This window comes from Mytilus edulis, chromosome 2 (assembly GCF_963676685.1).
Source record: "Mytilus edulis chromosome 2, xbMytEdul2.2, whole genome shotgun sequence".
In the NCBI taxonomy this organism is placed as follows: Eukaryota; Metazoa; Mollusca; class Bivalvia; order Mytilida; family Mytilidae; genus Mytilus; species Mytilus edulis.
In genome coordinates, this window is record NC_092345.1 from 42,193,514 (window position 1) to 42,220,269 (window position 26,756).

The 26,756-nt window shown below is 32.5% G+C and overlaps 1 protein-coding gene across 16 annotated transcripts in view; it reads right to left on the reverse strand.

Annotated features, from left to right (window-relative positions):
• Positions 1 to 6,207: 6,207 nt before the first annotated feature.
• Positions 6,208 to 26,756, reverse strand: part of LOC139510179 (histone-lysine N-methyltransferase 2C-like) — a 75,704-nt gene continuing 55,155 nt past the window's right edge. For 11 of the 16 annotated variants that reach the window (XM_071296560.1, XM_071296552.1, XM_071296557.1 and 8 more), the window contains 12 exons: positions 26,488 to 26,651; positions 26,092 to 26,285; positions 25,587 to 25,741; positions 24,673 to 24,828; positions 24,101 to 24,319; positions 22,772 to 22,828; positions 18,924 to 19,020; positions 18,460 to 18,567; positions 17,996 to 18,133; positions 15,638 to 15,736; positions 8,980 to 11,765; positions 6,208 to 6,550 (listed from right to left, as the gene is read on the reverse strand). In XM_071296560.1, coding sequence (XP_071152661.1) covers positions 9,613 to 11,765; positions 15,638 to 15,736; positions 17,996 to 18,133; positions 18,460 to 18,567; positions 18,924 to 19,020; positions 22,772 to 22,828; positions 24,101 to 24,319; positions 24,673 to 24,828; positions 25,587 to 25,741; positions 26,092 to 26,285; positions 26,488 to 26,651 — 3,540 coding nt within the window. In that variant the 3' untranslated portion in view covers positions 6,208 to 6,550; positions 8,980 to 9,612. The remainder of the gene's footprint in view (positions 6,551 to 8,979; positions 11,766 to 15,637; positions 15,737 to 17,995; positions 18,134 to 18,459; positions 18,568 to 18,923; positions 19,021 to 22,771; positions 22,829 to 24,100; positions 24,320 to 24,672; positions 24,829 to 25,586; positions 25,742 to 26,091; positions 26,286 to 26,487; positions 26,652 to 26,756) is intronic. The other 5 variants (XM_071296564.1, XM_071296559.1, XM_071296563.1 and 2 more) reach the window with 3 other exon arrangements.

The window sequence follows — 26,756 nt, forward strand, 5'->3', positions numbered from 1 at the left end:
GGGTCCTAGTAATCACATAATCACCATTTTTTTGCCAATATAATCACATAATCATTAAATATTTGCTTATCTTTAGTAATCAAATAATCATAAACTAAAAACAGTCCTAGGTAATCAAATAATCATGAAATATTTGGCTTAATAATCAAATAATCATTATAAAAACGGCCAAGTAATCACATAATCAAAAACCCCATGAGGGCCCTCATCACTGAACTAGTATATATTTGTTTAGGGGCCAGCTTAAGGATGCCTCCGAGTGCGGGAATTTTTCGCTACAATGAAGACCTGTTGGTGATGAAGTACGATTACCAACTATCCACCAAAGTTCAAATAAAGTGGATGTTAGCAATTATAGGTTACATGTACATCTGGAAGAGAAGTCACACTATCAACCTCTTTAGACAGTAATGTTCTACATTATAGATAACTATAACTTATACAATAAGTGGTTAAAAGGCCATTAAATATTATTATCTTAGCCATAATATGGTTAAATAGCCACTATCAATCTCCGCATGCAGAAAAGTTCTAAAACTTGCACATTGTTAAGTTAAAAAACAATATCAACCACTTCGTGCAGTCATTTTCTTCACTACACATATCACATTGACAAAATTCATTTTTCTGGAGATGAATCTCATGTTTAGCTTTAACAAGAAGTGCCAAAACCAGCTTATAGAACGATGATATGAGGCATTTGAGTGAGTAACAGTGAGTAAATATTTCGTGTTACTGTTAGGAACTCCTGCTAGTTTTCAACCCAGAGCCAATAAATCTTTACACATTCCGGGGTTGGACCCCCCTTTTTTTGAATGATCAATGCAGTTGAATGGGGACATGTATTTGGAACCCTCCTTTCAAAATGATTGGATCCGCCCCCGATTTATTTTGTGTAACCACACATATCCTATACACTTTTCAATCCAGTTCCTTGAAAGTTCACATAAAGTTTGCATACATTTTGAAGGTGTGTTCTGCCCATTATGAAATTAATTACTTTTTTTATAACAAATTATTACAGGTTTCATTTCCATATAGCTGAATGTTCATTGTGGACAGTTCTCCGTGGTTTAAGACTGATACAGAAGTCCTAAGTTAGGGTGAGGGTTAAAAAATACCAAAGATCTTTTGGTGTACATACAATCTAATGCTCTTCCATCTTGCAAAAGTTTAATTAAAAACATTTGACTTTTCTTCTTTTGACACGAGTATTCGCGATTAAAACTAAAAAACAACCTGAAAGTGGTACTGCTTTGTTTCATAAAAGAAAGAATGACCAACGATACAAGCATTTTGTCTATTAAGAGGGATAAAAGAGGGACGAAAGATACCAAAGGGACAGTCAAACTCATAAATCTAAAACAAACTGACTATGACATGGCTAAAAATGAAAAAGACAAACAGACAAACAATAGTACACATGACACAACATAGTAAACTAAAGAATAAACAACACGAACCCCATCAAAAACTAGGTGTTATGGAAGGATAAGCAGATCCTGCTCCACATATGGCACCCGTCGTGTTGCTTATGTGATAACAAATCCGGTAAATAGTCTAATTCGGTAGGTCACATTCATGAAAGGGAAGGGAATTGTAGTTACGACGTAAGGAACATATCCGATATCACTTGTGAAACGGTTTGTAGGCACTGGTTACGGTTACATGGAAATGTAACAATAATAAAAATATTATTGTTACATTGGGGACTTAATGCCGGAATGCATGGTTGGATAAGGAACCGATTAATTACGAATGTAACAATAATTATTGAGGCTACGGTTACATTGCGTTATTGTTACATGAAAAACAGCAATGTTCGATGGGACTAGTAATATGTACTAAATAATAAATGTTGAAGACATTATCTTATATTTACAATACATACAAGTATAACATACAATTTTATGAATTTTTTATAGTACGTTCTCCATGGATTCTGAAATCAGACTCGGACATCTCTTAAACTGAGTTTTACTATGCGTAGTGTTGTGCGTTTGTTTTTTCTACATTGGCTAGAGGTATAGGGGAGGGTTGAGATCTCATAAAAATGCTGCAATTTTGCGCCTTTCTCAAGTCAGGAGCCTTTGCATGGCCTTTATTAGTCTTGTATGATTTTTAATGAGGGGGGGCAAGGGGTTAAACTGTTATGCTGTTACGGGGTAATTTAATTCTTTGTTATCTGTTTTTCTGAAAATATATTTACTGTTAGCTGTTATTGTCTCATTCCTTGTTAGCTGTTATAGGACTATTATTTTTATTGTTATCTGTTATTGTGAGATTGTATTTGCTGTTAACTGTTATTGAAATTTTTAATGTTACCATTTTGACAGCCAATCTTCAGTAGAAATTGAAGAAAATTGAACATTGTGATTTGGATGGAGAGTTGTCTCATTGACACACATACCACATCTTCTTATTATCACTATTGGGGTCTTTCCACTAGTAATATGGAGGTCACGTATTTGCAGAAGGATTCCAGTAACATACATCACATAAACATATTTAAAAACAGTCGGGTCCAGTATACATTATTATTATTTTTTGTAATAAATTCCAGTGTCTGTGAACATGTTTTAGATGTGTAATTTTGTACAAATTACAATTTGTACAAAAAAGGTACAAATTATAGTTTGTATTTGGACTTTGTACACATTTTTTGTACAAATTATAGTTTGTTTTTTACTTTGTACACATTTTTCTTACAAATTATAATTTGTGTTTTGACTTTGTACACATTTTTTGTACAAATTATGATTTATAGAAATAACAATGTGTATAAAATTTGACTAAAATTTACTTATAACTTTTACAATAACTTATCATATGGATTTTGTTATAAAAAAAAGCATTGATACACCGTATATAATTTTAATTAAATCACCAAATAATAAACGTTATGTTGTACTGTTACACCACTGTCCAAGGTTAAGGAAGAGTTAATTGGCACCAACCAACATGCTTAACCCCGCCATATTCTGTATGTGCCTGTCCCAAGTCAGGTACCTGTAATTCAGTGGTTGTTTTTGTTCATTATTTTGTAGATAAATTCGGATGTTAATTTCTCGTTTGAATTGTTTTTTGTTTGTCATTTCAAGGCCTTTTATATTTGACTATGCAGTATTGGCTTGCTCATAGTCAAAGGCGGTATGATGAGCTATAGTTGTTAATTTCTGTGTCTTTTTTTCTCTTTTGGAGAGTTGTCTCATTGGCAATCATACCACACCTCCTTTTATACTCGTTTACAAAATACAAAAACAGAATATTTGTATCATTTGTTTGAGCATGTGAGTGAAATATTGCCTGTGGGAATTACACAACATCGACTTCGTTTGCTTTTAGCATTCACATTTAGAAGTGCTACTCCTCCTCATATTTATTTACATGAAAGAGAACCCTGACTATCATATTTAAAAGCTTTTTAACTGGTTCACATAGTGAAAAGTGAAGCCCACCATTGTCGCTGCAAATAATAATGTGTCTTTAACAGTTTCAATTTAATTTCTCGACAAAATGTCCTGTAAATAAGTGAATATATATGTGTCTGTTTAGTTATAAGGCCTAGCTAGATCCATGCAACCAGTTATATAATAAGATCTACTGTATTGGTCCTGGGCCGGACTGATTTTAAGATTTCATTTACTGTTATGTTATTGACCCTTTTCAATTCCTTGTTATCTGTTATAAGCCAAATCAATTTACTGTTTTGCTGTTATTGGAACCCCCCTTGCCCCCTCATAACAAGGGTTGCTTGAAAACTAAATTATGCAAAAAAAAAAAAGAGATATGATTTCATCCTCCCAATTGAACTTTCCATTTCCATGTAGCAACATTCCAGCATTCTACATGTGAATAAATATATCTAAGTTGATACTATATTCCAGAACCTACATTTCGTTTCATGATTTCCATGATGGAGGATTGCTACTCACTCAAGCAGCTTAACAAAATGTTACAAGGGGTGAAGATGAAGTCTCTCCTTTATAAATTTTATGGACATCATCACAAGTTGGTTAACCATTTTCACAGATGACGGATATGTTCTGCTTGTCTTCATTCTATCCCCTCCTCTTTTCTCTGAATATGACCTACCAATGTAAGACTAACCACCAGATATGTTCTTACATGAACAACACAAACTATGCCATATTTGGAGCAGTATCTGCTTACCCTTCCAAAGCACCTGGGACCACCCATCTGGTTTTTGGCGGGGCTTTCTGTTGCTGGATCTGTTTTTTTAATTTGTGTATGGTTGTTTATCATTTGCTGTTGCCATGGCGTTGTTGTTTGTTTTATTTATATGGGTTTGAATGTGTTTGGTATCTTTTGCCTCTCTTTTTGAGTATTCATAAACATAATTAACCCCATCTATATTTTTGTGAAAATGCTTCAGGTTTTTTCCTTTTGTAAAACTGTACTATTTTGTATGAGCATTGCCACACTTCCTCATACAAAGAAATTCATTTGTTGCTTTTAGAAACTGCAAAAAATCAATATGTAAGAGAGAACAGAATATTGAAGATCATTGAATGCTTTTACACTAGTAATTTTTAGGGCCCTTTATAGCTTGCTGTTCGGTGTGAGCCAAGGCTCTGTGTTGAAGGCCGTACCTTGACCTATAATGGTTTACTTTTATAAATTGTTACTTGGATGGAGAGTTGTCTCATTGGCACTCATACCACATATTCCTATATCTAAATATATAAGGTATGTAATCAATAATAACTGCTAGACAGACTGACTGACTGATGGATAGACATAAACCAATATTCCTCCAAAATGCATGGCAGAGATTTAAATTAGTGACAATATATGGCATGAAAATGCTGAAATCCTCTTGTCACATTTCAAATTGGAAGAGATTTTGAACTGAAAAACTTACCACCATGATGAAAGGACAGATTCCTTATTTTGCAAAAGCCAAAATAGTTTGGATTCCTGTCTCATTGGCAATTACATATCTTTATTATATCCCACGCAACGAAGTTGCGGAGGGTATAATGTTTTTGACCCGTCCGTTACATATCTTTATTATACCCCACGCAACGAAGTTGCGGAGGGTATAATGTTTTTGACCCGTCCGTCCGTCCGTCAGTCCGTCAGTCCTGTTTCTTGTCATCGCAACTTCTCTCAAACCACACAACAGAATTTCACAAAACCTTTTCAGATAATAAGGACATACTATGTAGTTGTGCATATCGACGGGAAATTGCGATTCAATTTTTTTTCTAGGAGTTACGCCCCTTTGAACTTATTTACTTTAATGTACTACTGCAACAGTTTGTCATCGCAACTCCTCTCAAACCACACAACAGAATTTCACAAAACCTTTTCAGATAATAAGGACATACTATGTAGTTGTGCATATCGACGGGAAATTATGATTCAATTTTTTTTCTAGGAGTTACGCCCCTTTGAACTTATTTACTTTAATGTACTACTGCAACAGTTTGTCATCGCAACTCCTCTCAAACCACACAACACAATTTCACGAAACCTTTTCAGATAATAAGGACATACTATGTAGTTGTGCATATCGACGGGAAATTATGATTCAATTTTTTTTCTAGGAGTTACGCCCCTTTGAACTTATTTACTTTAATGTACTACTGCAACAGTTTGTCATCGCAACTCCTCTCAAACCACACAACACAATTTCACGAAACCTTTTCAGATAATAAGGACATACTATGTAGTTGTGCATATCGACGGGAAATTTCGATTCAATTTTTTTTCTAGGAGTTACGCCCCTTTGAACTTATTTACTTTAATGTACTACTGCAACAGTTTGTCATCGCAACTCCTCTCAAACCACACAACAGAATTTCACGAAACCTTTTCAGATAATAAGGACATACTACGTAGATGTGCATATCAACAGGAAATTACGATTCAATTTTTTTTCTAGGAGTTATGCCCCTTTGAACTTATTTGCTTCAATGTACTTCTGCAACAGTTTGTCATCTCAACTCCTCTGAAAACACACAACAGAATTTCATGAAATTTTGTAGATAATAAGGACATACTATGTAGATGTGTATATTGACAGGAAATTATTATTCAGTATTTTTTCTTATACAATTTTTTTTTCTTATACTTATTTAATTTCTCCAATGACAATGTGGGGACGTGGGGTATGTGAGCGTGCTCACTAAGGTTCTTTAATTCTACATGGTAATGACTAATAAAATGTAAAGACTTGCACATCACTAAAATTTACTAGGACAATCATACAAAAAACATGTATAACAAACAAATAACCACAAATAGACTACCTTGCATGATAATCTCCTTACTCAAAAAACATATATTTCATCACAAACAAAGCCATGTACAAACAAAATGTATAGCATCTCTGAGAAAAAATATCTACAATCACATTAAATATTTTTAAAAAGTTAAACATCTCTTTCTTGCATAAATTTTTAAACACAATATACAAATTTCTTTTTCAAACATAAATAATACATATACAACATTTCTATCAAACAACTATTTCTTTGTCATCTAATGGTTAATGAGAATCTGCAGCAGTTTCCATTTCACGCTGAAAGAAAGAGAGAAACTGTTACTTCTTTTTTTAATTTCATGTCATTTGGAATGAACTTTCATATTAGTAATACTTGCTTTGCTTATTAATCATACTCGAAAAAACTTTTTGATAGCATTTGATGACTAACAGTTAGTTTTTAAACTGTTCTATTGTTCTAGTCGTCTGTATTTTTTTTTATGTGTTTTTTTTTCTTCATCATGTTCATATTTTCACTGCTTTGTGTTTATTTCTTATGTAATACTGAATAAATTAACTCACTGCCCAAATTTGAACTGTGTTTTCAAATTTTGGTTCTTAGCATTGCTTATCAGTTTCATAAATTTTGCAGGAGGTAAACTTAAATTAGAGAGTAGAAACAGCAGTTGGATGGATAGTCAAGGGCATCATATTTTGCCCCCTTTCGCCTAGAAGAGTGGAATTTAATAAAGCATTTACTAAAATCAAATATTTCTGTGACAGTCATTACAGATCAGGGATCTCCATAATGCATGATTTACACCAGTGATCTAGTTGCTGACATTGCCAAACAAAATCTTTTTTAAGAGAGTTTTCAATTTTATAAAACATTACAAGAATTTATATTTCTGCAAATTTTCAAATCGACCAATAGTCCAGTCAATCTAGCATAAATTTGACCCTAACCCGAAAGTAATTGCAACAGAAGAATTTTTAAGTTTTAATCTTTAGCATTATACAGTAAATATACACAGAAAAAAGTCCCATTAAATCTAACTTGAGGAAGACTAAAAAAAATCACCATTTAAAATTCCTATGGAGATTTGCATTGAAAAGGGAGATAACTCTTGCAAAAAAAGGCAGAAATATCAATAAAAATTGATATAAAATTATAACTTTACCACTTCTATTCATCAGAATGTATTGATTCTTGATTTTTTAGTAGTCTTTAGAGTATGACAAACAACTCTAAAGGTGTTTTCATATCTTTTATCAAGCTATAATTTAGATTTTGTAATTCATTAGTTGACCATTTATTGAATTTTTCAACATGTCAAGGTAAAGAATCTCAAATTTAATAAAAATAATTAAGCATGTATTTGAGATCTCATAAACATGTTTAACCCCGCCGCAATTTTGCGCCTGTCCCAAGTCAGGAGCCTCTGGCCTTTGTTAGTCTTGTATGATTTTAAATTTTAGTTTCTTGTGTATAATTCGGAGTTTAGTATGACGTCCATTATCACTGTACTATTATGCATATTTTAGGGGCCAGCTGAAGGACACCTACGGGTGCGGGAATTCTCGCTACATTGAAGACCCATTGGTTGCCTTCGGCTGTTGTTTGCTCTATGGTCGGGTGGTTGTCGCTTTGACATATTCACCATTTCCTTTCTCAATTTTATTCTTCATTTTGTGGTATAAAGTTTATCTAGATAAGTAAGTTGCTGAAAAATATAATATACAGATATAAACAATACCAAATTTTCACATTACTGTTTCAAAATAGTCACAAAGCTTTAAATTTGAAATTTCTTTAATGAAAAATGCAAAAAAAAAATTAAACTACCATAACACTTTGGTTTTGTACATTTCATAAGCAGATGATTATATAATTTAGTCAAATACAAACTTATAGCCCCATCAAAGTATTATACTTTAAAAAAAATTCAAGAAAAACAACCAAATATTGACCAAAAAAGACTCATTTTTGCAAGAGTTATCTCCCCTTCCAATGTTAAATTCCCTAGGAAATAAAAAATGCTGATTTTGAGTTTTCCTCAAGTTAGATTTTAAGGGACTTTTTTCTGTGTATATAAAGGGCATTTTCGGTTGCAATTAGTTTGAGGTTAAATCTTAGTTTGACTGGAATATAAAACTTTTGAACTGTAAAAGGTAACATAACTGGTTGATTTTAAATGCCTTTATTACAGATTTAAAAAAAAATAAAAACTACACGAATAAAACTTATTTAAATTCTAAAAATGTATTTTTCAAAATAAATTGTTATATACAAGACAGAAAAAAAGACAGTAAAAACTGTTTATGAACAAATAAAGAAATCTGGTATGCAGTAAGTAATATATATTTTTCTGTACAAAAAGAAGTTTGTGTGTGAGTGTGAAACTATAATATTACAATGCTTCACAAAAATTATCACTTTTTTGTGTGCTCTTTTCAATTCAGAAGTCTCTTAATTTCCAGATGGAATGTCAATGTTATGACAGGCCCCAAACAAGTACTTCTTTAGCTCAATTGGTTAGAACATCAATTTTGAACATAGAGGTCCCAGTTTTGAGTACTGGAGTACTGGAGGTGACAAAAGGAATTTCTAGTGGGAATCTTGCTCTACTGTTAAAGCTACATTAGTAGTTTTTTTTTCATTTGGTTCTTTACTTTTTAGACTATGTGTGTGTATGATACATCATTTAATGTCTATATGTGCTGATGATCTACTAATAAAGTCTTACCTGCAGACAAAAAACTACATCCCATATGAAGTCGAGGAATTTTCTGTTTAATATGACATGTCATCAAGAAAATACACAGAACTGACTAGTCCTTTGAATTTAAACGTGTTGAGAATATTTCTTTGAAATTGACTTCTTCAACTGTAGCTTTTTATAGTCTAATTCAAACACATCACTTGAAATGCATTTATAAATCCTTAAATTCTAGATTAACGCAGCACTTATGTAACCATTCAGCACTGAGTTATGCACTTCAAGGTCCTTGCAATGTGGTCAACAATCAGATCCAACACACATGGTATATTTTTTCCAATTCATTGTAATAATAAATATATAAAATGACATAAACATTAAAATTCTCCTTCTTTTGATTCAAACAGTATATTACATCCTATTCACAAACATTTGTGCCATTTAATATGTCCAAATAACTCACTACATCCTATTCACAAACATATATAGTTGCCTTTTAATGTGTAGTCTATGAGATCCCATCTTAAATTTGAAATATTGCTTTTAGAACTAAAAGATGAGATAATGTCTTTTCTAATCCTAATACTATTATTTCTTTTTTAAACTGTTTAAACCGTAATCACATAATAGTTTCAGATGAACAACACATTTAGCCGAGTATTATTGAGAAGAGTTTTCCTCCTTAACCACATCCTTAGATTCTAACGTCTGATTGGATGAATTTGTTGAAACCCCTGATGTCATTGGTGCTTGACTAGTCTCATTAACAGTCGTATTACTAACAGACAACTGTTTACTTTCCTCTGTACCTGAAGTAATCTCTTTATGACTGCTTTCGTTACTGGATGAAGTGGTAGTTTGACTAATACTATGACTAGAAGTTGTATTGCTTTGCCCTTCTATTAGTTGTGATGTAGAGACAATGGACTGTGAAGATGAAACAAACACTTTGGTTGATGGGATTTGTCCATGTGAAATTGTCCCCATAGCTGAGTATGTTGTACTTGTCTGTAAAGAACCCATTGGAGTCTGTGACATTTGTACAGAAGTGGGTAACACATTTTGATTGGAATTTGGTGGTATGTTTGTTGTACTTTGAGGAATATATGACTGTTGTATATGATGAGATGATCTAGGTATAGCAGATTCAGTAGGATTTAAGCTATTTTTATCTTGTCTTAATCCAGGAATTGCTGGTTCAGATGGGTTAAAACCAGTCTGCTCCGACTCTGAAGTTCCTGCTGATGGTTGATTTCCTGAAGATAACGCTGGTGCAGACTGACTTGTCGGAGAAGTACCCGACTCAGCTGATGTTACCTTGGCTGTAAACCTTGGTAGTTGAGCTAAAGTTGATTCTGCTAATGAGGAAGTCACAGATTGTGGGTATGGATACATATACCTCTGTGACATTGGTCTCTGTTGTTGTTCTGAGGAAAACTGAGGTCGAAAATTAGGTTGCTGTTGAAATCTATTTGGAGCAGAGTGTTGCATCATTCCCGGTCTGAATGCATTACTGGTACCTTGATTATGAAAACTTACAGGCAGAGTAGACGGTGGGTATGGAGGCATACCTCTTCCCATAGAATTAGGCGCAAAGCCTTGTCCTGGTGACTTTCTACCAGGAAACTGTGTTAACATTTGAGATTGTGACATCATTTGGGTATCTGAAATAGGTGAAGGCTGAGACTGCCTTGGAGAAACCCTTCCAGGTGATTTCCCACGAGGTGGTATCTGATGAGGTAAAGTTCTTGACATAAAATGAGATTGTTGAATTCCAGGCATACCCTGATGTTGTGGATCAGCAGAGAAGTGCATATGTCCTGCTGGTGAGATACTTGGTGGTACTCTAGGACTTCCTGTTCTTGAACTATCAGAATTTGCTGATCCTGGTCTCTGTGGGTCCATTCGAGGACTAGGGATAGTTCTTTGAATATCTTTTGGAGATGGTGCATTAGAAACTCTTGGGCTTGTGGCGGATTTCTGTAAAGAAGCATCCAATACCCTTGGACTTGTAGACCCTGACCTATAGCCTTCAGGAACTGGAGGATGACGATAAGGTACACCTTGACGATACAAATCAGGAGGGGGTCGCTGATTTGGTGACTGAGGAATTCTTGGACTACTGGAAGTGGATCTTGCTCCATCCTGAGTTGGTAGAATTCGTGGACTTCCCGAAGTTGATCTCATCATGTCTGAAGACTGTGGAGTAGGAATTCTGGGACTGTTTGATTGGGGTAAAACTCTTGGGCTATTTGAACTTGATCGAGAGGTTTCCTCTGTCTGAATCATATCAGATAACTGTTGACTTTCTGGTTTTGAAACAGCTGTTTGTGGCACACCAGAAGCATTAAACATCTGTGGCATTGTTACCCTATGTGGCATGCTTTGCTGATGTATCATTACATTCATAGGTAAAATAGGTTCAGAATCTTGTGAATCTTCTGACTCTCTTGACAGTTCTGCACTTGATGGTAAATTCAAATTAGAACCTGTACCCTGAACAACTTTAGATGCTAATGGTTGATCACTATTTTTAGAACTAGCCGCTGATGGTTCAGGTGTTGAGGAGGGTGTAGTGGCTGTGTTTGCTGCACTATGTGTTGTCTCAATTTTTGTCTCTTTTTGAGCTACAGATTTACCTGGGGTACCAGGCTTACTCGATTCTTTCTCTGTCTCTTGTTTCTCTTCCTGTTGTCTACGGTGTAGTCCTGCTGTACTTTCAAGAATTTCCATGATACGTTTTTCTGTTTCTGACTGTGGTGTGAAATGAACAGGAGGCCTTGGTTCCAAAGGAGCTTGATTATGTGCAGGACCTGAAAATAAAAATTCTTCTTTAATAATGTCTCTTGAAATATGTTTTTTAAGTTGAGTTTGAACTAAGATTTCCTATTAAGGATGTTTGTTGCTCTGTTAAAAAAAAACAAGTATTTTAAAAGACTGTTAATATATTATAGTGTATAAATAAGGGAAATAAAACCATTAGTGGAAAAGATGGTCTCAAGGCTTTTCACAAGTTTAATGTTGGCACCTTTTTTCTTTAAAAACTATAAAAAAAAAATCATGGCACTACATGGATAAAACCAGAGGGTTTTGAATATCTGACAAACAATTCAATAACAACAGCAGTGAATATCCTTTTAAAAAAAATTTAATGTGTTATGTATTTTTGTCTCATCTGTAATTGTACCTGAAATTAATAATTGTTTGTAAGTGTACCTAAAATTAATAATTGTTTGATTACACTTGGAATAACTGAAATCAATTACCTTCAGTTTTAGCCTATAAACTACAATTAACAAATTAATTAACTGAAAAATATGAAAAACATTATAAATTATTTACCAACCTCTTATAAAATAAATAATAGTTACCTGATTGTAAATAAACATAAATATCTTAATATTACAGAATCAAATAAATTCATAAAAAAAGATATTCTGTTTTTCTATCCTATATAAAAATTGAAATACTTTCAAATGCTAAAACATAACATCAACTTCAGAGGAAAACAAAAATAAAAACAAAGTTGTGTTTTTCTAATATAAACAATTGTGCTAGAAAACAAGGAGACACAGAATATAGCAAACTTATAGGCAGCTGTTGTAAACTTTTATTAAATAAAAAATTGTCAATTAAGGAATCCTCATATACCAAAAAATTCAAAGGATCACAATTATTATATATAATTTCTCATAAAATACTTCATCCTACTATTTAGATGGTATTAGCTGGGCTCATTAAGGAATATAGGCACTGGTGCTGGAAAAGTTATATCTTTAGAACTGTTACAAGAATTGAAATCAATTAATCAAGAGTTCCAATGTCTCAAGTATTGCAAATATTTATATCAGCCCATGGACAAAATCTTTTTTAATAAATATCTTACAAAGAAATGTAGGAAAACAACAATCATCTGCTGAATGCAAGATTTCAGATCATGACAAATTTGAGGTAATGACTGATTTTTGGGGACAGGAGGAAACCAACATTTTGAATACAAATTTCAAAGAAAAACAGGAAAGGTTATCATAAAAAATATTCTACACTAAATCATGTTCTATTTCATACTTCAGAATAAAAGAATAACATTTCTCGATGCGTCTCATTTGATTTGACTTTTAGTTGTAGATTTCATATAAATTGTGAGGGTCATGATGTCATCATATATAAATTGTGAGGGTCATGATGTCATCATATATAAATTGTGAGGGTCCTGATGTCATCATATATAAATTGTGAGGTTCCTGATGTCATCATATATAAATTGTGATGGTCATGATGTCATCATATATAATTTTGAAAAATGCAAAAAGCTTGATTGGCTGATTGTAGCATGTAAAAATCTTGAGAGGACAACAAGAGATGCAAAGTGATAGCAATAGCTCAAATCGTTCTTAAGTCAGGTCAGCTAAAAAGACAACATCTATTTAAATACAAATAAAGCAGAGAAAAGTAGTGTATCTGAAAACTTCTTTAAAATATGTCCAGTGAGGTCTTTTAGGGTTGTTGTCTTTTGTTTACATGTTTTGTTGTTTATTTCCATTCCTTCCACATTTGATCTCAACCCAATTTTTTGTCTGTACAATCTTCAAATTTGTAAACTAGATACTTATAGGGTAATCAGTTCTATGTTGAACATGAGTGAAAAGATTGAATCAATCCCCAAAGTAATCAATTCTATGTGGAACATGATTGAAAAAGAGATAATACGGATATGAGAATGTGTCATTCTCTATATCATACCAAAATCTAGCTTGGCACCAAACACTAAGAATTTATGTTTTGTAATTCCTAAGATTAATTGAGTGTTGATGTTTAATGCCACTTTCAGCACCATAAGCTATATAGTGGCAGTCAGGTAGACCATGTACACAACAAGAACCAAAACCCTCGACAGGAAAACTGACAGTCCTACTCAATTAAAATTGAAGTTTATTTGTACCTGTCGCTTGCAGGGACCAAACTAAAAACCTCAATGTTAAAAGGCTATTAATTGATACAATAGATGAACTTCTATTTAAGACCATCAATCACCAAGGCTACAAGTCCTGAGAAAAATCTGATAAAATTACTTATAAATCATATAATGTGAAGAAAAAATATGTATGTGGCTAACAAAGTAAATACTGGAGGGCAGATGTCTCAGACCATAACTTATATCAAGCTTATTACCAAATACATGTATCAAGATGCTTTGACTAGTAGTTGCTGGGAGGAAATGTACCTAAAACTTTGTATAAGTGCATAAACATAAAGAACACACATGAATGTGGCAAAAAGGAAGGATTTGAAAATGTGTCACACAGTTTAGCTTATCAATTTAAAGTTTGATACAAAATATCAAGAAGCTCTGTAACTGCTGAGAAAAAATTCAAGAGAAATGTTTTAGAGACAAATAGATGAATAGAGGTAAATTGCTTTAACCATCACTTCCTTAGGAACAGGGGTATAAAAACTGTTGTCTTAAATTATAGCATTTTAACTGTACAATATGTTATAAACATTTTTTTATTTCTAGCAAAAAAATCAAAAAAAGCTGTGAACATATCCAAGAACTTTACATTTTTTATATGGTCTTTGAATGAAAAAAATGATTTGCTGGAAGACCTCACACATGAGTAGTCATAGATGATTACAGACCATGAGCAAAATAAACCATGAGAAAAGTGAAAGTAAAAATCTAAATATAACTTCATATAAATAACTAAATACAAAGTTGTATTTAATCAAAGCATATGTAAAAATATCCATGAATTTATGTAGAATGTGTATGTGAATATTCAATTATAGAATAACAATAAACAACATATAACATTCAGTCATCACAACATCTGAAGGCTCAATTACACGTTTCAGCACTATATTGGTATCAGTTTCTGAGAGTATAACTTTACAAAAACTAAATTAACTGTAGCAACTGTGAATATGCAAATCAATTTTCTTAATGAATTTACTGTAAATTTATGAAAATGTGTTCATTATTAATGGGAATAAAATTCAAAATTGATAAATAACTTCTCATAAGAAATCTCTCTGTACAGTACCCCCTGCCACTAATAATTTGAAAGATGAAACAATGATTATGTTCACTGATCATGTCTATCCATGTATGATCAGTTTTGGTCTGTATCTGTAAAAATCAAGATTTTTCAATTTTAATATGTTCCAAGGTTTATATCGCAAAAAAAATTGATAGAATTTTGGAATGTATTGCGTTTTCAAATTTCAAACTTTATATTCTTTTCCTTTTATTTTAAAACGGAATTGTAATCTCTTCATATTAGTTATAGAAAGAAGATTGAAAAAAGCAATTCAGACTGAATGAGTTGAAAAATGAGTACAAAAGGTAACAATGAATATCCCTCTTTTAACATAATTTTTGCTAGAGTATGATGAATAATAAAGGGCAAGAATGCCAAAATGGGGGGCAATAGATATTCAAAATTCAGTGTCAACTTAGGTCTTCATAATTGCTCATTGCAGAGTTACAATCAACTCTCACAGCTTCACTATTTAAATCATGTTTGTGTTTCTGTGTACCTACATATTAAATTGAAATGTTGAAGAAAAAAATAGTAAGAACCTGTATTAGGACAGTTTCAAATCAAAAGCAAACAAAATATAGACAGAAACAGTATAAATGAGCCTTTGTCTACAGCAGAAAGCACACAACAACCAGTATTACTCTCGGCTTTCTTTTTCTTTTTCCTTTTCTTTGGTTTCTTTTCTGCCTCAAGAGGTATGCTGAGGTCTGGTTGGTTAGCAATGGGTGGTTGTCCATAGCCTAGAAACAGCAGTTAGTACAAATACTGATATTCTACCTACTATTCTAACTATATTATCCCATAATAATCACATTAGATGTATGCTTCATTATAAAACGTTATTCTAATTGGCTAACTAGCAATCTCGTGATATTCCTTAATCAATTGCATTACACAATGCAACTTTTCATTCATGATGACTTGAGGTCCCACAATAAAGTGCACAGGTAAATGAATTAAAAACTTGATAAAAGGCGTGTTTTCATGATCCCATAGGTAAAAATGTAATTATAAGTATTGAATGCTTTTTTTTGTAACTTTATAGGGTTGTAAAAGCGTTGACCGTGTGCACATTTTTAGTATGAAGTGCTTCCACGCTTCATACAAAATATACTTAGGTCAACACTTTTACACCCCAATAAATTTACAAAAAAGAGCATTCAATTGTTAAATAAAATCTTTAAGATTCATATCTAATTGTATATGCCTTTTAGAGAAACAGATTTAAAAATAATTTCCTGTATTTTAAACTATGAAAATATCGACATCAATTTTTTTTTTATCTTACCACAAACCAATTCAAGATGTATACTTAAATAATTACATTTTAAATATATTTCATTGTTCAAAGAGGAAAAACAAATTAGACAAAAAGGACAAGCAGATTAGATTAAAAGGACAAACAGATTAGACAAAAAACATTTAAAGGGAAACTTTACAGCCTTTCCTTTCATTAGTTTCTTTTTACAGTATTAGTATATTTTAGTTGTGCATATACAACTGGTTTTCATAAAAAAAAAAAAAAAAACCTGTTAGGAAATATTTACCCCCCTCCCCCCCCCCCCCCCCACCCCCTCCTTCCCTTACACCAAAATGACACAAAATTTAAAAAGCCTAAAATAATATTGTAGAATCAACCTTTTAACATATGATCTATGCTCATTCATGTCATGACTAGCGAACATACTAGCTGAAATGTGTCACCAAATCTAATGGTCAATATCAAATGTGATGTTGGAAAGTTTTTAAGCTCAATAATTTACTACAGCTATCATGTATACTTATTAAGTTAACAATGTCAATGATCCAAGAAAATGAGCTCAAGGTCAGATGGACATGTTCTCCTTACCACAAAATACTTGGCCTAATTCTTATAGAACTGAAAAACAGACCTAATCACAAAAACTAAGTGTTGATGAAATGAGGTAAAGGTCAAACAAATCCTGCCAGATGGACAGAAACACCTTACAATCATTCCATAAATCAAATAAATGTGGCTTATTGCTTATAATATCTGAGAAACAGATCAGGAAAATGTTACATTTATTAATGCACTCTGATAATGATCTTTGTTAAAGAGTGTCAAGGTCAGATGAACCTTGCCACACAGACATGTACATTTAACATCATACCATACACCAAATATGATAGTTTGCCTATTGTTCAGAGTATCCTGGGAAACAGACATTAACCACAAAAAACAAATATTGGCAAATGAACCATGATAATGAGGTCAAACTCAAATGAACCATTCCAGCTAACATCTTCACCTTACTATCATTCCATACACCAAATATAGTTGACATATTGCGTATAGTATCTGATAATTAATTGAAAACTGAACATAAATTGGATGAATACTGAAATTTATGTCAAGGTTAAATGAGCGCTGCCAGAAGGACATGTACACCTCACAATCTATCCGTTTAAGTTAAGTTTTTGCTAAAATACCTGAGAAAAGCACCTAATAACAAAAACAATTATGCTTATCAATGACCAATGAAACGAAGTCAAGAAAAGAAGAACACTCTCTGACAAACCTGTATACCTTGCAATTATTCTTTATATCAAATATAGTTGTTCTTTACTAATAAATAGTGAGAAAATGACAGGACACATCTATAGTTTCCTTTTTTTCCAAATAACTTTTAACACATTTAAATCTTTCCTTTGATACCAATATTGAAAATTAAGAGGTGGTTCTTTGTACAGTTAAGTTCATCCAGTCATTTAGTCTCTGTTGTCAAGTTATGAATGAACTTGCATACAAACATAGTGTATATAAATGTAAAATATCAAAAATATTGAGCTCCAAGGAAAATTCAAAAGGGAAACTTCCTTATCAAATGGCATTGTATAGCTAATATATTCTAATCTGCAGCTTTATTGCATGGGTATAATAAGCATAAATGACCAAACTATAGATGATGCAAATTCCACAGATAAGTAGTAAGTATTATCAAACAAGCCATTCATATTTCATTTTTTAACTGTTTTACCTGGTCCATATGATGGAGCCCCTTGTCTGTAGACCATCCTTGTCTGGTCCATAGGTGGTCCTGGGAAACCAGTTGGCATGGGTGGCCTTGGACCTTGCTCTCCCATCAAACTTGGATCTGGAAATCTTGGACCTTGAACTGAAAAAAAAACCCATAGCAATGGACAGTTATCAGTGAAGGCTAATACAATAAGCAACTATAAATAAATCACTGCTCTTTATTAAACAATGTTTCAAATTACAAGAGGAAAATTACCAAAGATATCTTACAAACATTTTGTTAATACAAACCTTCGTCAAGGTCAATCAAACATGAAAGAAATGAACTAATTGTTTAAAAGGATGTTTTTTATTACATATTTCTCCTTCGTTACTACAAGTCCTACAATATACACTTTCCTTCTTAAAAATTTGTAACTTCTTTTTTTTTGAATTTGCTAAATGATTTATTTAAATATGACTTACGATGGTATCTTTGTTGTTCACCACTAGATGATGCTGGGAGACGTATACTTTGATCATATGACATAGTTCTTTCACCATAAAACGGAACAGGTCTATCAGACTGGTCTCCTGTTAAATGAGACAATAATGTGCATCAAATTAATTAATCATTTTTTTTTCAAATATAATAAAGATCTGTGTCTTTCTACAATAGCATAAATGGCAGAAGAATTTGTTTAAACTGTCCTACTTTATTTGTAATGAATTACGGTAATACCGATATGGTTGAAGCATTACATTTTACCACAGGGAACTGGAATGCTTCAATATTTTATATCCAACAGTGTTTTTTTTTGATAACCTAAATATCTGGTAACTTGAATGAATCAATTTTGTCCTAATTTTTTTTAATTTTTTTTTTACATATGTGTCAGCAAAGACATTGAAACAATTTTCTTGTGTGCAACGCTTTCAGATGACCTTACCTGTTTCTGCAGATGACATAGGAGGAAGATTTGGTTCTGGGTGGACCTTCACCATTTTCTCACGTTCTTGATATCCTTCACTAAATGGATTATTATCCTTGAAAAAAAAGTAATTCAACAGATAAAGTTTTCTTGCTTCTTTTTTTTTACTGACTATAAATCTTAGTAAATTAAGAAAATAAATACAGTTAAATGAGATTGCTACAATGTAGTTTAATGTCATCTCCAGCTTGCTCTGGAAAAAACATATACCACAGATAAATGTATAACATATTGATATGATAAGATACAAAAATGTTAGAAGGGACATAAAAGTTTCTAAAAATAAAATGATCATCTACACAACCAATAAAAATATGAGAGAAAACATTCGAATAAAAATACAGCAAAACCCCTTCTGAAACTTCATTAAATAAAAGAAAATCTCGGAGTAGTTTCCTAAAACATAATTCACCCCAGCCAAGCCCAGTGGCCTGGATGATTGAATAAAGCATTAACATAAGACATCTGTATACAAGGGATGTAGCATCGAAGTCTTCTACCCTCTGAAATATAAAGCTTTATACCAATAGTTAAGGCTGACTCGGCCACCAGATTGCAATCCATATTTCATGTTTTTTAAGATGTTGTAGCTGAGAAAAAAGATAATAAAAGTATAAAATATGCATACATTTTAAGACTATTGAAATATATGTTTTTTTTGTTTTTAAGCTAAATGCAAATGCCTGCCCAAAAAGGGAACTATACTAAATTGGAAGTGTAAAGTTAAAGAGGTAAGATATGTTTCTCCTTGCAGGGAGAAATATAAAAGAGAAAAAAAGATTGAACTGTTGTATTAGGAATCAATGTAATTTATGTATATATAAGTTTTTGAGTATGTTCCTCTTGCAAATATTAAAATGTCAACAAATATATGCTGCAATTTCTGCATCACAAAATATGTAAACAATGGATACCTCTTTTACCCATACTAAAGATAGAACATATGCTGTCATTTGTTAAGACAAGGAAGTCAGAGTGGGTGTGACAGACTTACTTACAGATCATCATGGGTTGGGGGTGCATAATTGACGACCAGAGGCAATTCCTTGAAAAATACTGAAATAATCTGAACTCATTATCAAAGTTGGTTATTTATTAGATTTAAGTGGGTCATTAAATTCAAATTCAAATTTCCTATAGGTTTGCATACTGAAAATAAATTGATAAAACCATGAAATAAAGAATAAAAAAAGATGCAAATTTTGCTCAATCCCAAAAAATCGGTTTACCCAAAAATTTAAATGATTCCACAGATATTTTTTTTCAAATCACATACAATATCATTCCTCTTACTTAGCTCTCTTGCTGATATAAATATGGTGTGGATTATTTATTATCTGACTTATGTTGAAGGAGTAACAATAAAATCGAAGAAACATAGAATTTAAAAGCTCTCTGAAAGTACAATGTGCTGAATGTTTAGTAAACATATATCTAGCTAATTTCAAGTTAATGAAAAATGATATACAGACATAAAAAAAATTACAAGACAAACATTTATAATAAAAGACAAGATAAAACAACTAACAGCAATTTCCAGATGATGAGCTATTATCAGAAGACAAATGCACAACATAAACACATTAAAAAAAAGATGAGATTTTATGCAGTTTTCTTGGTTATTAAAATAAAAAAAGACAAACCTGCGGATTTCAAGTTGGTTTTTTAAATAGATCAATCGATCTTTTGCCAGTTATCCCCTATTTCACTTACCAAAGGCAGTGCTTCAACAAAAAATATTCAAATTAAGAAGCACCTCATCCTTTCTATGGCAAATTACTCTCTTAAAAGCAAAACAGTCAGTTGCATAGCATCCTGTACCATGTAACAACACCCAATCACCTGAGTTATGAGGAGAGGGGACTTTCTGAGAAGCATTTCAAAATTTGGATATAAAAAATTGTTCAATTCCAGATTATCAAAGTTTAGATTTTTTAAGGGTGGATACACAATACAGAAATGTGTAACAATGTAACAATGAAACAATGGGGTGTAAAACAATCATATATTTTCAGCATGGTTGCAATATATCAAAATGAGTGCTTTAGATTTTCTTCCAATTATAGTAGCCTTGGTAGATTGATTACATTACAGTCAGACAATATTTATGGACAGTATTTGTTATCTTAGATGGAGGGGTCATTTTGTTCCATTATCAGAGAAGACAACTGCTTAGAACTTTCCTTTTAACACGTAAACAAAAGTTTTACCAAAGCAACATTACAATACAAAATTCTGAAATAACTTCAGAAGCATAATACCAACTCCTCACCAACAATGTTCCCTAAAACAGACAGATCTAACGGGTTTTATTCTGCTATAAACTGACAACCTATTTCATTCACCAAAATTAAACTATATAGTGCTTCTGCTGTTTATGTATGATTAAATTATGGATCACTCAACAATAACACAGATGTCTTTCAAATATTACTCATGTGAAACAGTTCTCTTTCAGGTGACTTCCCTTTGGAATACCCTAGTTTCACATGGACAATATCAGTTTTAAATTATGTTAAGAGCATTAATACACTCATATAAATATCACATTTGAACTGATATGCACTTTTGTGGTAATAAGAATTGTGTACAAGTTTCAAAACATTTTGGTTAAGGCAAAGTTAAAGAAGAAGGAAAGGTAAATTCCGCAATTTTCCAATCTATTAAGGGAGGCAATTTAAAAACTGTGAAATTGATGTCACCTATATTCAATCTGTTTTTGGTGGTACTGTAATAAGCATTGTGTGTATTACTATCATAACATATGGTTGAGGTAAATTAATGTTAAAGAAAGGAAATCAATTTAGGATGTATGGACAAGGGTAAATCTTAATGCCCCCCTTTGAATAGCGGTGAGGGCATTAAAAATAACAAAAAAGATTTTAAAATGTTGGTTCCTATTTAACCCATTGTTATTGGAGAAGCACTGGAATTCAGCAAACAAACAAAAACGACAATAACTGACCATATATACCATTTTATCATACCACTCAGAACCTTTTTACCCCCGAAAAGCACACTATAAAGAACACTTGCAATACCTCCCTTTACAAAATTTATGAGGAAAATTATAAGTCACAATGCTATGATAGAATCCCAGAATAGGGGACATCAGAAAAGTAAACATAGATTTTCTCAAATTCAGAAAGTCTCTATGAAATAATTACAGAAATATCCCAGCAAGGACCATGCAAAAGATTGTTATTTTTAACAAATGAGGAGAAAATTGAAACTAAAGAAAACATTAAAACAAGAATGTGTCCCCAGTACACGAATGCCCCACTCGCACAATCATTTTCTATGTTCAATGGACCGTGAAATTGGGGTAAAAAAGATCATATCATAGGTAAGATGTGTACTAAGTTTGAAGTCGATTTGACTAAAACTTTATCTAAAACTACCTTGACCAAAAACTTTAACCTGGAATGGGACAGACGGACGGACAGACAGACCAGAAAACATAATGTCCCTCTACTATCGTAGGTGGAGCATAAAAATTCTATCATTAAATAAATAATTAATGAACAGACATTGTTAATTGACATTTTCTATACTGCTCTTTTTGTCCTTGAAAAGTTGATTTGCACAAGGTTATTCCTTAGCCGTAACAGCTGAACAAAGATCAATTATATGACCAGTACAGAAAATATCACATTAATATCTGTGAAATTATTGAGTAAAACCATCATCCTATCATAAACCAGTAGGTTCAGCTTCATAAAAAGCGATCTGCAAACATCAAGACAATGTTAATTAAAGCGGTGCATGCACTGACTAGGATAATATATATAGATTGAAATTCTCACCTGTATAATTGCCACAGGGACTTTAGATGACTTTTTGGGCGATTTCTCTGGGTCATACTGTTTAATCAAAGAGGGCATGTGTAAGCAAACAGGCCAAGGAATATAATTATCCCATGATCTTAAATTTAACTAAGGGAGTCAGATTCCTTTGACTTCCAAACATTATTTATTTTGATAAGGCTGGATCCATTGAATGCAGGAAAGCAGTCTTACAGATAAAACCAGAAATGGATGACTCTAGCTTGAGGTAGCATGATACATCCTTTGTTTGCATTGTAATAAAGAATGACTTAATTCATGTTTATAATATAATCATATGTGATCTAGTTTTCAAAATTCAGTAAACCTAATTTTGAAATAAAAAAAAAATAACATTTGCTAATTTCAATATAATGTGTATTGGCTGTTCTTGTTGTTCCACTGATCTAGCCAAATACCAATAAATACTGCTTGGTAGTCAGACGAATCTTCAACTGAAGGCATGCAAAAACATATTGTTCCCTCTTTTAAACTTGTGTATAATAATAAATTAAGCAATTTTTTCAGATCATGGGTTACATTTAATATAACCTTATTTGGCCAAAGCTTTTTTGGCACTGACCTAATATTATTACTGCTATAATACAGCAGCATAAAAAGACTGATTTACAAAATATTTACTTCAAATACAATCCTTGCAGAATGCTCATGCATCAAAATTTGAAGGTAGTTTAACCTAGGAAAACTGTCTGAAAATCACTAAATAAAAATGTCTGGCTATCATCACAGAATGCAGTCCATGTTAGCAACTTTTTTTTTAAATTAACATTCAATAGACCAAAAAAAATCTTTTTCTTAAATTGTATGAAGATCAAAACACAGAACCTTGTAAGTTTTTGCTGTTAGGGTGCAAAAAAGAAACCTGCACCATGAATCTATGTCTCATATCAATATTGACAATTAATTGATTAAACAGAACTAATTGGGTTAAGACCAATGAGACTACATTTATGCAAACATTAGTTTATTATCTCAAATTATGATCATATTTAGGTTTGAGTGATTAATTCTCATCAATTCTTAGAAAGAGCCTCAACCTCATTAAAAGTAAAGAGTCAAACAAGATATATATAGGACTACAAATTGAACTAAAGCCATACTAGTACAATCAAAAGAAAATGTGAATCGATATGTAAGAAGACACTTTTCTATGGAGTAATCAAGTTTGGAGTAATGAATATATTTTCAAGATTTATCTTTTTTTTTAAAGATTACTTACATCTATTTCAATAAATGTGAATAATACTCTAAGGCCAAATTGATATATGGTATAAAGATAGTGTTACTTACTTCGACAATATGTACAGGTGGGCGTGGTGCTGCTGCTGCCATTGGGGGCTGTTGTCCAGTCATTTGCTGTTGACGCAATTTATTCATCATGTAAGCATCATACTCCTGTCGTACCGACTGAGGTAGTCTATTTGAACCATTATGAGGAATTCTTGGTTGTAGGTGTGGTGGCTGATTTTCTGGTGGCTGTATTGAGACTTGTGGTTCACCAAACCTTTCCTGAAAAGATATGATAATCAGTGCATTATAATCAGGAGGAAATGATTACACAAAAATTGTAGCCTCTTTCACATATTTTGATGAAAAAGTCTGGAAAAATGAGATAAATTCCATAAAAGCAGGTTCACAACTGAACATATGTGCAATCTTCTTCTGAAGGGATACTTTTTGAAGATTGTAGTAGTTGATTACCCATATTAGATGCACACTATTCCCCACCCACCCATCGACTTCACATCACCATTATAAATTCATGCTTCCAATTATAAACAAGCTTGTTTTGGAATTTGTCAAATCCTGCCAAAGAAAAAATAAAAACATATTACACATTTTATTTAAAATTGTGTACTAACCCTTTTCTTTGACCTGTAATCCTGTGTGACCATTTGATGATGACGTAGCTGCTTTCTCATCCCTTCCAGTTGTTTCTGTAACATGGTTTGTTCCTGTGTAGTTCTTTCTAATTCTATCTGATCATTTGGTGGAAGTTCCTTACCAATCTTCTTAGCCTAATATTAATAATCATCTTTTATTATTGGATAGTTTGAAAATCACTTCTTTTATAAAAGCAAAACTATAATGACCAACAGGGAAACTTTCATGCAAATACTGTTTTTAAATTATTTGTTAACTTCGATAGATATTATGATATTTCTATGTTGATTTATGACAATACTGACAAAAATACATGGATTGTTGTGCTAAGCCTTGCCACTCACCTAATTCAACCAATTAATTTATCAGATCTGATTAAGTACACAAACATTACAATTTATCACTGTGTGAGCGTCTGATTAATTATGAAGTTTCAGCAAAAATCAGTTGAGCGAAACCAAAAGTAAACTTGATCTGCAACTTATCATATTAGACTCACATACTAAAAATAAGCTAAACCTGTGAAGGACTTCAGAAAAAATCTGTATTACTGTTTGTGGCAGGATGAAAGAATGAAGGATAAGGGTAAAACTTTGTGGCACTGACAATGTAGTTGCAGGGTCATAAAAATGCATATGAAGCCAGGTATTGTATTAAGTGCACAGTATGATACAATCAACTACCATTTGATAACTTACAGCTAAAGCTATTACTGTCATATTTAACATTTTCAATTGCTAACCTTTAGTTTATTTTATTTGTTTGTTATCTGAGTAAAGAATAACTTTTATTTTTGATATTAAAATTCAGAATGAAATTCGGGGAATGTGTCAAAGAAACAACAAACTGACCAAAGATCAGAAAACAGTCCATGGCCATTGTATACTATTACCTGTCTATTTCTAGCATTGATAGCTTTTTTTGTACGTTTACATTTTGCTATTTGTGTTTCTAATGCTTTTATTTGCATCTCTAAATACTGAGAATGTTTCATAAGCCAGTCTTCATACTGTACATGCTGTCTTTCTATCTCTGGGCTAACCTCACCTGTAAAAAAATTAAAATAATTTACATGCACTGGTAAGGGTAAAGAACTGCAGCACTGTCAAACTAGAGGCTTTTAGAGCTGTGTTTCTATTACATCTTTGCATAACACTAGCTTAATCGGATCACAATTAATTAAGCTCTCTAGGGGCTGGCCCTATACTTATATATTCTAATACATGTTTGTGACTTACTTAAAACAAATTAATCTATATCTAAAAGACAATACTCAATTTCAAGAACTTGGTTTAAACAGGGGTCATCCACAATGTGTCTAAGTGAAGTAATCTTATCAATCATATTTGTCTATAATGTAGACAAATTATATCAACATGCTTTTGAATTCCACTTACCCTGCATTGGTGGGAGGGGAGGCTGAGGTGGGGGTGGTATCCCTTGAGGACCAATTCCCTGACCTGGGAATGGCGCTGGAAGTCTTGGTCCTTGACCCATCTGTTGTCCTGGCATGCGAGCATGAAATTGTGGCTGACCATCTGGAGACTGTGCAAACATCCTTGGGCCTATCCAGTTTGGATCCACTGGATGCCTAAAATGTCAGAAAATTACTTTGTCCAGAGATTTAGAACTGATATGAAAACCAATGATATTTTTACCCATAACTTTTAAAATCTAAAATCTGTATTTAATAATAAAGAATTGCAATATTCTGCAGCTAAAATTTGTAAAGGAGTGTTCACAAAATGTCATTTTTAAAGATTATTCCAACAGTTTTCATTTAATTAATTTACCTCTGCATCACATTTTGTTCTATCATTCTAGGTCTATAAGCAGCAATTCCTGCAGGGACAGACATCTGTTGTGGTCCAGTGCTCATCATGCCTTCTACAGGACCACCCTCCCTTCTATGCATCATTGCCTGCTGTTGTGCCTGTCTTTGCTGTTCTTGTTTCTCCTACACAAATTTAAGAAGATATGTTTTACAGAGAAATTGACTGGCACATATTGAATACATATTCCATAAAAAATCTTTACAGTAAGAATTGAATTATCAATGTTA